Source organism: Labeo rohita, chromosome 16, assembly GCF_022985175.1.
Source record: "Labeo rohita strain BAU-BD-2019 chromosome 16, IGBB_LRoh.1.0, whole genome shotgun sequence".
NCBI classification, from domain to species: domain Eukaryota; kingdom Metazoa; phylum Chordata; class Actinopteri; order Cypriniformes; family Cyprinidae; genus Labeo; species Labeo rohita.
The window spans coordinates 9,189,066-9,203,614 of record NC_066884.1 but is presented as its reverse complement, the minus strand read 5'-3'; the positions used below and the strand labels follow the sequence as shown (position 1 = coordinate 9,203,614).

Sequence of the window (14,549 nt, the reverse complement as noted above, 5' to 3'; positions counted from 1 at the left end):
TCCAGTGATGGAGTACTCGAGTCCTGGACTCGGACTCGAGTCCGACTTGAGTCACTATTCTTTGGACTCGAGTCCGACTCGAGAATCCACTCTCTGGACTTGAGACTCGACTCGGACTCGAACTCTGGTAATGGTGACTCGACTTGGACTCGACTCGGACTCTTCTTTGGTGACTCGGACTTGGACTCGGACTCGAACACTGGGACTCGAGACTCGACTCGGACTCGACAGTTGGTGACTCGACTACAACACTGCTTCAAAGCCACTTGTGGCACTTTGGACCAGGACCATGCATAGCGATTTTCATGTAGATAAGACAAACGGGTGCGTAGTTATGGCTGTTTTTATGTTTTGCTTTTTTTTCATCTTCTGACATAATATGTAAGCATCACTTACATATGCATTGTAAGTTTGGCAAAGATATCCTATTCCGTTCAAAAGTTATAGCCATTTCTGTAAAAGCGGCCCTGATGCTTTCGAACGTTTTGAACCTTTGCGACGGAGAGTCGAAAGTTTAACATTTTTTGATAATTATTGATATTCACTCTCACCTAGGACTAATTATCAAAAGTCAGTTTTTCAAAAAATGTAAAATACACAAAAATTTCGGGTGACGGACAAATCTTGCATGTTCTTTGTCCGCCATGAGCCAAAGATTCCGACGACATAAGACACTTGAGCCTGCGATAAACGGTTTAGGAGTTATGAGTGATTTCATACTTTTGATTGCTGTAGCGCCCCCGTCCGACCGATTGGGGCAAGACTTGTTGGCTTTGTAGATGGTGTGAGTAAAACCATCCCTCCAAATTTCAAGTCTCTACAACTTGTTGTTTGGTCTGCATAATCAGTTTTACATAAGGATTGCTGATCCGTGGCCATTCTAACAATACGCCCTTGAACCCCTAATTACAAAACCAAATGGCTAAGTGCAAGAAAACAAATTGATACAAATACTGAATCCAACATTTGGTAATAATACAGCATAATGACAGATTTACAAGCAATTTTTTGGCCATTCATTTCTGACCAGTGTGACAAGGTTGGAGAAAAATCCTTATTATACCATGTGTGAGTCAAGTCAATAAGTTTTAGTTCAATGCGGTTACATTAACTAGCATTTTTTGGGACAAAGAAAATCCTCTCAGTCAACATGAGGGTTAAACATAATAGTATAAGAATATGTTTAGATTTCAGCTTTTTTTTTTTTTCTTTAAATAAGAGTCTCTTACTGGCCAGTCTGATAGATCCAGCATTCTTCAGCGCCTCCTCCTCCAGCTCCATCACTGTGACCTCGGCCGATGAGGTGACGTCAGGCCAGCTCTTATCTGCCACCCTCACCTGCAGGCTGTAGAATCCAGCTGGTGTTCCCTCTCGGATGCTCAGCTGACCGGTGTTTTGGTTCAGGCTGAATTGCCTGTGTGGGTTCATGTTCAGTGGGGCAAAAGGATGAGAATTAATGCATGACTTAAAATTCAACTAGTGCATTTATGATCATTTCAATATACCACCTTTGAATATTTATAATAATAAGCATTTAAAATGAAATTAATAATTTGCTAATGTAGTAAATAAAGATTTAGGAGAATGTGTGGTATAGCATTTGGAATATAGTGTACAATACATACGCTACCAGCCAAAAGTTTTTGAACAGTAAGATTTTGAATGTTTTTTTAAATAAGTCTCTTTTGCTCACCAAGCAACAAATATTTCAGAATTGTACTGTTTTTGCTGTGCTTTGGATCAAATAAATGCAGGTTTGGTGAGCAGAAGAGACTTCTTTAAAAAACATGAAAAATCTAACTGTTGAAAAACTTTTGACTGGTAGTTTATGGATGAAAGACTTTTATCATTTTTATCCTAAGACAAAGAGCAACATCAAAATTCTGTCTAACAGCTCTGTGTTCGACAGAAAAAGAAAGTCATATTTTGGACCAGCATGACAAAATTGTGTCAGAATTTCCATTTTTGGGTAAGGTATCCTTTTAAACTTAGACAAACAGTAACTGGGGATTCATTCCAAGGTTCATTCCTGGATCATCACACATGAGAGAGCAGCACTGATGCTGTAAGATGACTCAAGCTGTATTATTAATGGCAGTGTGTATATCAGTGAAAGCACTTATGTCAACTCCTGTCACCGTCTCCAGATGTGATGACCATGACAGGGACACTTCTGCTGTTCTGTATAAGAGATTCCAGGAACAGCTGGGCAGCACCAATCTCTCTCTCTCTCCCTCTCTCTTTTGTATGGATACACTCTTTCTCCGTCTAGGTCACAGTTGTAATATACCTTCTCTGCATTTTTTAAGTGTTGTCTTGTTTAAAAACAAAACCATGACATTATACTATACAACGTTTGGGGTCAGTATGATTTTTTAAAAATAAATCAATACTTTTAATCAGCAAGGATGCATTTAACTGATCAGCTGTCACAATATAGACTTTTTTTGTTGTGCATAAAAAATCTATTGCAAATAAATGTTGTTCTTTTGAACTTTCTATTCATCAAAACAACACAGTTTCCACAAAAATAGCACAAACGCCTCCATGACAGTATCTACTATCTTGAATTTCTCACCTAAACTAATTCACACTGTAATGCAAGAGTCAATTCTTGACAACTTGGAGGAAGGGTTTGTGGTCATTTTTTGGACTGTTTTACACAAGCTGAAAAATTATTTAAAAATAAGGTGATTGCAGACTTGCAAATTAATTGACATGTCTCTCTTGGACCCAGATTTCAAGATTTTGTGAGCGAGAGTGACGAGCCTATGTCTTGTAGCATGAGCTAAGAGGACAAGGACACAAAATGAAAAGCAACACTGGTTTATGGCTCTTAATATGGCGTTTGCTATGAAGCCATGTTTGGCCCTGTAACTTCAAACACTGTGCAGCAAGGTCGCAAAACTCACAGTAGTCACTGCTCAAATTAAATTCAATCATGTTCATATAACAGGAATAGAGTTCCACCTCGATGGTAACCTTCAGCGCGGGTGCCAAATTAGGTACTTAACTGTCAAGTAAGCAAATGAAAAACTGCTTGGATTGAAGCTACGCTCTCGGTGCCAAGAGATGTGTCACACTAGCTAGCATCAAACTGCTAATGTATTAATGTGTTAATTATCCAAATTAATGAGAGCAGATCCTCCACAACACACCGTCGGGCACAGCTTTGGATGGAACTTGAAATAGACTGTGATTGAACTCGAGACTAAACTGATTGAGTTGGCAGTAGTTTGTGGAGTGTTAGCATAATCGCTTTGCTTAAAGGTGCCATCGTTGGCATGAGCCACAGAGTCTGGTTTGGACAAAGACCATCACACTTAGATGCAGCTCATTAGAGAGAACCTCCAGCCAACGTAATCTTTCTTATCAGTTACTGGGAGAGAATCCGTGTATCACTTCAGAGTGAATTTTGAAATTAAAAAGGCGAGTGACAGGCAAGATGTCAGTAAGCTAATATGCCGTGCTCCGCACGCTCTCGTCCTTTATCCTCCCCTCACTTTTGTTCTTTTTTTTCTTCCCATGTAAGTGTCACTTGACACAGTAGAGTTTGAATCAAACTTCAATAGAAGATCAAAGCACCTGGGGGGTTTGCCTTCGAACTTGTAAACCTTCTCGCTCCAGTCATCAAGGTCAGGGGATTGAACCTGTCCAAGCACCGTCGTGGGGAGTGTACCTGGGGAAAATACATAATGAGGTTAGTGAAAAGCTACCTCCATCCAGGCTGCGCGATACCTGGGGCGATGCGTGTGTGTGGGTGGGCGGAGGAGACATATCTTTAAAAAGATAAGCAAAAAGCAGAGCATCTCATTGGCACATATGGACCCACTTAAACAGCACAGTGGGGGGGATGCAATGCTATTAGCATGCAACATTGCCATTTCTCCAAAAGGCAAAACGAAATGCTGTAATCCTGTTAGTCATGAAATCAACATCCTTTAAAATGGCTCTTGCTTATGTGCCTCTTAAACCTGGGATTTAAGTAAATTGTTAGCATCATGCCATGTTTGAGCTACATGATGAATTCTTATTAGAAGGCTAATGCATTTCATCAGAGAAAAGAGAAAAATGCTAAAAATATTATCATGTAATACATGATAATTTCTCTCCTAAAATGTCATATATTAAGAAGGGTAAAAAAACAGTGTTTTGGCCATTTAACATGACAGTAATAAAGTTTCTCTTACACATTTACCATTAAATATGTTTTAAGTACCTTAAAGGGACAGTTCACCCAAAAATGAAAATTCTGTCATTATTTCTCACCCTCAAACCAAACCCGGGTTCCAAACCCGTAAGACCTTTGTTCATCTGCAGAACACAAATTAAGATATTTTTGATGAAATCCAAAAGCTTTCTGACCCACAGACAGCAATGTAACTGAATGCCCAGAAATGTATTAGAAAGTCGTTATTTTTGTTTTCTTTGCACAAAAAAAGTATTCTTGTAGCTTCATAACATTACAGTTGAACCACCAATGATTTCAAATGGACAGTTTAACAATGTCCCTACTACCTTTTTGGGCCTTGAAGGTGGTAGTTGCATTGCTGTCTAAGTAGGGTCCGAAAAACTCTTGGATTTCATCAAAAATATCTTTATTTTTTGTTCCAAATATCAACAAAGGTCTTATGGATTTGAAATGACATGAGAGTGAGTAATTAATGACAGAATTTTTTTTTTTGGGTGAACTATCCTTTTAAAGTAATGCCATGGTATTCAGGAAGTGAAGCGTAGTACTACCATAATATGGCAATACCATAGTTTTTTTTTTACAAATTTACCATGGCAGTACCATGGTATATTTTGAAGTACCTTGGAATATCAAGTAAATATCATGCAAAATGAGTATGCTAATACTTACAAAAAGTACTAGGGTATTTTGGACATGCAGAATGGTAGTAACATGGTATATATCATGGTAAGTACCATAAGGGATGTAAAAAAAAAATAGCTGCTGAATTTCAGTACCATAGTAGCAAGATTATGACATTTCTTACCATGTAAGTTGTACACTATGAACTCGCTGTGTCCAGGTGCATGAGGATGGTCATTTTTATCTCCTATTATGACGGTGAGTGTACTGGTGGAGCTCATTGGTGGTGATCCACTGTCAATCATCAGGACTGGGAGAAGATACTGTTTCTGCTGCTCCCGGTCAAAGCTACGCAGAGCGGTTATCATGGCACTGCCATTCCGCAGATCAGTCAAGTTAAAATTTGTAACATCAGAGGTCAGCATCAGCAGACGAATGGAAAAAGGCCCTCCGTTGGATGACGTGTCTTTGTCAGTGACATGCAACAGAATGGATGTGTCATTCATGTGAACAACCTGTGGCGCTATAGTGTTCTCCCACACGATGGGCCGATATGGAGCCTCAAACTCCGGTCCGTTGTCATTGACATCTTGCACGGTCACCAGCACAATGGCAGAGCCGGTCAGAGCAGGGCTGCCCATGTCTGTGGCCAGGATCATAAGCCTATGTTGAGACATCTTCTCCCTGTCCAGAGAGTCAGCTACCACAACCCAGCCGCTCTTATCCACCAGGAACTGCTGAAAGGGGTCGGATTCTGGGGCGATGCTGTAGGTGAACCTCCCATTTTGACCAGAGTCCAGATCCACGGCTGTCACCTGTGCCACGATGGTGCCTACTGGAACGTCTTCGAACATGGATCCCGCCTCGTAGAACTGTGGGAAGAACACTGGAGCGTGGTCATTGGAATCTTCCACCTGAATGATGCAGTAGGCTAGGCTAAAAAAGTCAGCATCCTCCACTTTGACCGTTAAGTTGAACGTGCGCTCATGTGGCTTCTCAAAGTCAATCTTTTTCTTTAGCCTCACTATGCCACGACGGTTCACCTTGTCGGTTTCTATGAAGAATTTGCGGTCTTCATCTCCTCCAATGATGCTGAATGTCATGACTGAATTTTCACCTTCATCACCATCGGTGGCAGCCACTACCACAACCTCGCTGTTGATGTCTAAGTTTTCTGGCATTGAGGCCATGTAGACTCTTTGGGTGAACACCGGAGGATGGTCATTGACATCGGAAACTACGATGGTGGCTGTTCCTGTGCCTGACAGTCCTCCTCCATCACAAGCTTCAACCACAACGAGGTATCGATCCACCACCTCCCTGTCCAAAGAGCGCAGAACAGTATAGATAGTGCCGGTGGCTGGGTTGATAGAGAAGAGGTTAAGATTGATCTCATTGCGCACATTCTGCACAATCCTGTAGGTAAGGATAGCGTTCTTCCCAGCTTTTGGATCGTCTAAGTCGGTGGCCCGCATTTCCATTATGGAAGTGTCTGCTGGGGAGTTTTCAGGCACATGACCCAAAAAGCAGTTGTCTGTCGCACACAGGAAGACAGGTGCATTGTCATTGATATCCTGCACTTCGACTAGAACATCAGCAAACCCGGTAAGACCTGCCCCGTTCTCATCGGTGGCAAGTACCAGGAATTGCCAGGCCGAGCGAACCTCGCGATCTAAACGTCGTTGGGCAAAGATCCTGCCGTTCATCTCATCTATGGTGAATTCGCTACCAGCTCCTTGCCCGTGTAGAGAATAGCGCACCGCACGCTGGTCCGCCTCCTGATCTGGATCCGTTGCTGAGACCTGTGTGGAGAACAGATGGGAATAAACAGGCATGCATATTAGAATTCAACACACTTGTCACAGAACATATGAGGCAATTAAAAGTTAATAGTCACAGCAAAGGAATGCCGATAGTTCTCTCCGCCTCTTTTCCGCTATGTTTATGCAAAGCCTTTGAAGTCTATTTTTTACACTGACAGCACAATAGACAGCAATATTGAGACACGTTAGCAGAGAATGACAACCGTGGCAGGGTGTGTCAAAATATTAATTTCAAATAGGCTTCCTTTTTTCTTTCCAAGCTTTAAACCACAAAAACTGGAACTAATTTATAGCATATGCACAAAATCACGTTGATATTCCTCTCTACAACATTATTGCCTTTTTCATGCAACTACATGTGTCTGAGTGTTTTAACCCTTCACCTCTAGCACAAGGACGGGAAACTCTGTAAGTTCCTCCATGACGCTGGCGTGGTACTCAGTCTGAGTGAAAAGGGGTGCCTCATCATTCTGGTTGATGACGTTAATGACAACCATTGTCTGGTTTTCCCATTTTCCATCCGAAGCGACCAGCCGTAACTCGTAGCGCTGCACCTGCTCGTAGTCAAGCCGCTGGGCAATGAAGATCGTGCCAACCTCTGGCTCCACATCGAATGTGCCCATGGTGTTCCCGGAGGTAATCTGGTACCGCAGTTTGGCATTGGCACCTGTTTGGGGGGTTTGGGAAGCGTTAGCATTCTAGGAAGTGTTAAGCTTGGCTGAGCTGGATAAAAAGAGAATGTCAGCATTAATCTGTGCTCATTTGATGAGGATTACATAAAGGACAAGAAAGCTCTAATGCACACAGGCATGATATGATTGTGCTTAAATACTGAAATCAACATACATATACATATACGAAATGTCACACAGACAGTTTTGTACATATTTTACACTTTTCTCTTAGTAAATGCGTCATTAAATGTGTAATTCTCTTTGGTTTCCACTACTGGCACAATAATGCAACCTTTCATCAAGATGTAGATCTGCAGTTGAAAATCTTCTTTCAAACAATCGGCGTAGTCTATCTTTCCCACTTTTTCTGCTCCCCAGCTTGACCCCAAATTGCTTTATCCACCCATGATACACCACAGGGGGGAAAGGCTCTAGTTTCGCGCCAGCTCTGTTTACCAGTCCGGATCAGATTCTATGAGACAAACACCATCTGGGCGTGATGTGTGAGGATTTCATTAGAACGTGTCGTGCTCATCCTGGCTACGGCCGTCACGGTTGTGAAGTGTGATGTGCTGTGACACTTGCTGAGGGGAGCTCCAGTGATTTTGCCAAAAGCAAGCTTCCTTAATGACTAGCCGGGCCATATGGCGGCCCTCCCCACAGCACCACCATAGGCCAAGCAGGTTAAATCTAACTACTGTGATCTATAGAATGGTCACTGGTGATGAAAGACAGCTGAAAGTCTAGGAGACCTTGTGCTCATTCAGCTGTTGAAGAAAGTTTGCCATGTTTTGCATATTCCATCTTTGAAATCAGTCTGGAGTTTAATGAACAGCTCAGAGAGGGCACTGCTAATCAGCTTTAGGAAACACTTAACAGGACCATAAAATTCCTTCTCTCCTGCAAATCAGCTCCTAATTATTCTTATTCCCCATTTTCATCCCCAGCGTAATAAGAAATATTGCATTTTAATGGCGATCTCATTCATTGTGCCTTTCAAAGCAGGAAGGGGACAGAGGGACATCAAGCTTCGATTTGCATTCCCCTTCATGACAGTTGTGAGATATTAGCTGTCGCTCGGCTCTGGACCGTCCATCCAGCCGTGGCAGGTCACGTCACCCTTCTCACCTCCACGGCGGCGCGGGCGTCTCGTCATTAATGAGCTATCAGACACCTGCACGTCTCCATCCCGCTGCCCCTGTCTCCTTCGCTTCAGTCTGCTTGTTGACACGGCTCCACGCCACACATAATTTGTCATGCATATGTAACAGGTGAAGCCGCATCGCCGTGAGAGACACTGCGCTCCCGCCTGTTTGTTTATGTTGACAGATGAGCCGGAGTCGCCATGCCCTGATGGAAATCAGAGCGAGATCAGGTGGAGGAATCGTGTCACTGAGATGTGTGGAGGTGACAGCCCGGAATATCCTACAGGCAGAGGATGAGAAATGAGGGGGTGGGCAGACAGGCAGGCTGCCACGCTAGGTTGGACGGATAGGTGATTTGTCCAAGCCTGTCGCGCTCAGATTAACAGGAGTGACTCTATGGCTGTCGGTGGAAAGAGCGACGGACCGAATGTTCCAACGATAGAAATATGCAAATTTAACTGACCACCGAGAGTTTGCTGGACTAATTCATAGTTGCTCATGCATTCACATGGTTTCAGCTGCTAAGGCGAAGTTTTCAGACAGTTCTTAGATTGTATGAAGGATACGGAGCTCTCTAAAGACATAAATAAAACATTTACTAAACAGCCAAGTTTCATTTCAGAGGCCAAACGCATAGCATTAAGGTAAAGTACGCTGTCAGCAATGCCCGTACACATGCTAACTGTGGCATCTTATATTACAGGGATAAAAACATACAGGCTGTCTTCGGTAAAATGGTGTAATGGTGATAGTTACATCATTGCAAAGTCTGGGCACTACTGAAATAAACATGAACTCCCTGCAGTTTCAGCTTGCCCTTCAGGGGTTCAGCATACTTTGGTAACAATACCAAAGTATGCTGCTGTGCAGAGTGTTTTGGACAACAGAACTATATGTTGTCCCTCTTTCTGCCTCTCGGTGTTATCTTAAAGTTGACATGATTCATTAGGGTCTTAATGAGAAGTCTATGACATACTTTGGTTAAAATTTCTCAGTGGTAATGTAAAAACACCCTTTTTACCATGTCAAAATCAGCCCTTCTCAGAGCAAGCCATTTTGTTGCATTTGCCTTTAAATGCTAATGAGCTCTGCTCACCCTGTCCCTCTCTTCTGTGGGCTGACGAGCCATTATGTTTACTTTATCTGCATTTAGCCAGGTTTAGCTGCAAAACTTGTTAACTAGCATCATTAGTAAAGCCGATTTGCAAAGATCCATAAAAAAACCCTATACTCACTTCTGCTGTAGGTGAAGCTGAACATAGTGCGAACATAGATGCATTTATGTACATTGCCGGGTGCATTTCCTTATAAAACATTCAAATAATGTTAATCCTCTGCATCTTCAGCGGCTCAGATGTCAGGAAAAATTGACAACTGTATGTTCAATTATTGCATTTAACAACGAAACACCTCAATTGGAGACATTCTTGTCTTCCCCTGCACCGGAGTCGAAACAATGACGGTCGGAGTGCTTACAGCTCACTCAGGGCAGGTCTAAGGTAAGATGGTTGTGTCAATCAACTATCGAGTGAGTGGCCTTGGTCGGTGTGACGTCACATAGACAAGATGCTGAGAATGGCTTGATTTGAAAAAGGGGATATTACTTATAAATACCACTGGGTGGATTTTTATCATTATAGGGTGTCTGTGTGCACTATATATATAGTAGTGTATAAATAAATATAAAAAGTGTATAAATCACTTGTTTTTCTGAAGAAACACTGTCCAACAGCGACACCAGCAGGTAAAGTTACAGCAGGAGTCCTTGTTTCTCTCGCCTCCCCTGAACCCATTGAGTTTTAAAAGACCCCCTAAAGCATGTGGTGAGTTTGGTCGGGGGTAATTGAGAATGAATGGGGGAAAGTGAGAGGAGGCAGTGCCTCCATCGTGATATGATTGGATATGAATGGTTATGTTCAACTGTGATTGGTTCATGCGATAAATCCTGTCTCTTGTGTTCGCGAAGCAGTCTGAATGAACAATATAATGCTAGAAATGGGAAGACCAATTTAAAAAAGTAAGTAAACAACTGACACACTTAGATATAACCACTTTGTTCCATCAAAAAAAGACTTAAAATGGCATCTGTGGGAGTTTTTAATCCGCTTGGTGAAAAGTAAATCTCTGTGTCTCTGACCAATATTTACTGAGCTTTGATGACTGATGGTTTGAAAAATTAAAAAAATAGTTAAAAGTTAACTAAGAATAGCTGAACATAAGTTCACAAATAAGACATATTGTTTAAATTGCTACTGCTTAGAGTTATTATTTTGGAATAAATGTAAAACTAAAAACTTGATAAGATTCATACTTGACTTTAATAAATAAAATATTGATTACATTGTTAATGTAAAAATATAGTTGAACTTAATGTGCTACAATAACTAAAACCAAAAAAATGAACAATCAACAAAATCAATACAAACATAACTAAAATTAAAATAAAAAGTGAAAATATTTTTAAACAACAAATTCAAATTATTAATAAAAACTACAAAAGTATCTCAATAATAATAAAATAACTGCCGAAACCCTGTACAATATGTAACCTGTATTAAACAGTGCATCAATCTCAACTGAGAACAAATCATTTAGATTTTAGACTTTTCAAGACTTTAGAAGTCATGGAATAAAGCAGACCACTTTTATGGCACTGACACACATGCCATATGGAAAAAAGCACTCGCAATAAGAAGAAATTCATACCGATTACATAAAGATGAGTAAATGGCAGAATACTCGTTTTTGGTTGAACTATTTCTTTAAAAAACTTTTTTTTGTTTGACTGACAGATAATAGATGAATGCATCTGTGCAGCTTGTTTAATACACTTGTTATTTTCTTTCTCATTTAATCTCTGGCTACGCCACCTGGTAAAGCCTCTCGAGAGTTTTGTCAAAAATCTACCATTACGCACTACTTTTATCATTTCAGTATTTTTTTCAAAAGTGCAGAGCTGCCTATTCCGTTCCATTTAAAAAATCTCAATGGTTATTTGCCTGGTCCCTCAGATGTCACGCATCTCATGTAAATTTCTACGCAAAATCTTTCACACAAGGGTTTACTTCCATCATTAAAGAAGGCCTGCTACTTATTTAATTCTTTTTCTTGAAGACAACAAAGAAAAACAAATCAAAGAGACAAACATCAAATGGGGTGCTGAAATTGTTACACCCACATTCACCACAGAGATTTGCTAACAAGCTCAGCACAAAAAGGAGCGAATTTTCCACCTAGATTTATTTCGCTCAATTTCTTTTTGCAACCCCTCCTCCTCCATCTCTGTCAAATATATCAGTGGGCTGTCAGATAAAAATCACTGCACAAACAAACAAAACTAAAAAACAAGAAGCACAAACTAAAGACAAGTGACAGGACCACCCGAATAAGATATTTGATACACCTACACACAACAGGGAAAAAAATTACCTTCATCTTCATCGTTAGCTGTAACGGTAATGACCACAAAGCCCACTTCTTTGTCTTCCTCCACGCTGATCTCATATACAGGCTGAGAGAAGGCTGGAGCGTTGTCATTAACGTCTGTGACAAAAACCCTCACGTAGGCTGTGTCTACAGGGCAGAAGAGGTGTGCATTACTTCCAGATCACATCAATGCACATAGTCTCTCAAGAGAAAAGCCCTTCTTTATGGATAATTCATTTAGAAATCAAACCAAAATGGGACAACAGAACAAAAACAAAGTCACTGGCATTCATTGTATGATGAAATTTCTTTGAATATGTGTATATCATGCACAGCCGATCAAAAGTATTAATGGTCTAAAATAGCTTTTTACGAAAACGTATTTCCAAGAACACAGACTTCAGAGAAAGTGTAATGAGAAATTATTATTTGTGAAAACCTTTAGTAATGATTTATTTCATAAATTCTATTAAATATCCTAATGACTGTTTAATATTAAAACTGCAGCCTTATTATATTATACGCAGCTTATATTGCACACAAATCCCTGGGATGGCATTAGTTCTTCATTAGACGTGACTCATTGAAGTCTTAATGAATGGAGTTCAACCCTGAGGCTGGTGTGCCCTGCTGTAATGTTTGAGGGGAAACAGAGTGACCGAGGGGTTAAGAAGACATGCTTGACGGATCACACCTGTGTTGGGTTGGCCCTGTTGACCGGGTCGGGCTGACTCTGAGCTGTCCTGAGACTGGACCTCGATCAAGTAGGAGCCCTTCTGCTCTCGGTCGAAGGTGGCCCGGGTGTGGATGATGCCTGTGTATGAATTAATGCTGAAGAACTGCGAGTCGCCACTTTGATCCTTTAGAATGATGTAGTTAATCTAGATAGAAAAGAGTGGCAGACGAGATTAAAAAAAGAACACTGCATCAAATATTCTAAGAATCAATGCAAGGTAGATGTAGAGATTTAAGGCCAATTCACACATGTAGTCCAATGGAGACAGTTACTAGATTACAGTACATCACACCAACGGATATCAACAGGAGTAACTGTTTTGATCTGACAGAACCCGACGATGTGTGTTGCCATTTGTTCACGTCTGTCGGTGCAGTGTGAATTGCTGTTTAGAGAGAACCAGGAAGGAACATTCTAAGAAGAGTCTCACCATTCCATGAAGACCAGAGTCCAGGTCAGTTGCTGAGACCTGTGCAACTGATGTGCCAATTTCTGCACCCTCTGGGACCGTCGCCTCATACGTGGATGACATGAAAAAGGGAACATTGTCGTTCACATCTGAAAGAGCGAGAGCAATAGGCCTGGGTAAAAAACATTGATTTCTCTATTTTAATTGATTATTATTTTTACAAAGCAATATTGAGTCTTAAATCCCAAGAATTGAATGTGAATAATGGAATAATGTAGGGAACCTCCCATCCAATAAATCACAATAAGCTTTATGCTTTGTTACTTTTGATACGAAACAAAGTCTCAGATTTCAAATTATGTCATTTTATTACAATATTCAAACAATAAATACTGTTTTGCCACTGTTTAATGTGGAGTGACAGATCGCTGTAGCGTCAAATCAAGAGCGGCAACGCAAAGTGGCACGTTAACTGATCTTCACCTCCGCTTTAATTAGCTCGAAATAAACATGAATGAACATCCAAACATATGTTAAAATAAAGATTACTGAAATCTGTATCCTGTCTCATGTAATCGCTCAGTGTTTTAACTGCAGAAAAAAAACGACAAAATAACAGCTTGTAAACAATGCCACGTAACATCACATTTACCTCAGAAAAAACATATTTGTGACCATAAAATTATTACTCAGCTAGAAAAAAACTCTAGAGAGGAGCATTTTGCTAAAGATATGCACCATTTAACATATTTAATTTTCACTACTCTTTAGTTCAATGTTTTACAGCATTAATTGAGAGATTTTTTTCCTCGAAAAAATTTGGCATATACAGTACCTAATATACAGTAGTGTGCAAAAGTTTTAGGCCACTAGTATTTTCACCAACAAAAAATGGTTTTAAGTCAGTTATTTCTATCTTTTGCTGTAGTGTAACAGTAGAAAATATCCGTTTACATTTCCAACATTCATTTTGCCATTCATTGTAATAATCCACACTGTAAAAACAATTTGTTGAGTCAATTTAAGATAATTTGTTACCTGGCTTAGTCAACTTGAAATGTTAAGTTGTACTAAGTGACAACTTAGATATTTGAGGCAGCTGGGTAACAAAGCTTTTAAGTTTAACAAACCAAATGTTTTTAGTCAACTCAAATATCTAATTTGTCACTTAGTACAACTTAATATTTCAAGCTGACTAAACCTATTTAAGTTGTCGGACTCCTTGTGCAAACAAAAATCTCACTGGATTATTACAATTAATGGCAAAATAAATGTTTGGAAATATAAACTGATATTTCCTACTGACACACTACAGCAAAAGATAGAAATAACTGACTTAAAACCATTTTTAGCTGGTGAAAATATTAGTGGCCTAAGACTTTTGCACACTACTCCAAAATAATTGATATCAGATCAAACTGCTTGTGAATCAGAATCGAACTGTGAAATCTGAGACAAACCCAGCTGCTAGAGAGCAATCTGTTATAAACAAAACAATACTAAAACAAATCTTCTAATGG

The 14,549-nt window shown here is 40.3% G+C and overlaps 1 protein-coding gene across 3 annotated transcripts in view; it reads right to left on the bottom strand.

Annotated features, from left to right (window-relative positions):
• The window catches only part of si:dkey-22o22.2 (neural-cadherin), a 146,399-nt gene that overhangs the window by 16,044 nt on the left and 115,806 nt on the right, over window positions 1–14,549 (bottom strand). For all 3 annotated transcript variants that reach the window (XM_051131281.1, XM_051131282.1, XM_051131283.1), the window contains 7 exons: window positions 13,051–13,178; window positions 12,579–12,765; window positions 11,888–12,031; window positions 7,023–7,306; window positions 5,001–6,618; window positions 3,586–3,679; window positions 1,230–1,414 (listed from right to left, as the gene is read on the bottom strand). In XM_051131281.1, the coding sequence (XP_050987238.1) occupies window positions 1,230–1,414; window positions 3,586–3,679; window positions 5,001–6,618; window positions 7,023–7,306; window positions 11,888–12,031; window positions 12,579–12,765; window positions 13,051–13,178 (2,640 nt within the window). The remainder of the gene's footprint in view (window positions 1–1,229; window positions 1,415–3,585; window positions 3,680–5,000; window positions 6,619–7,022; window positions 7,307–11,887; window positions 12,032–12,578; window positions 12,766–13,050; window positions 13,179–14,549) is intronic.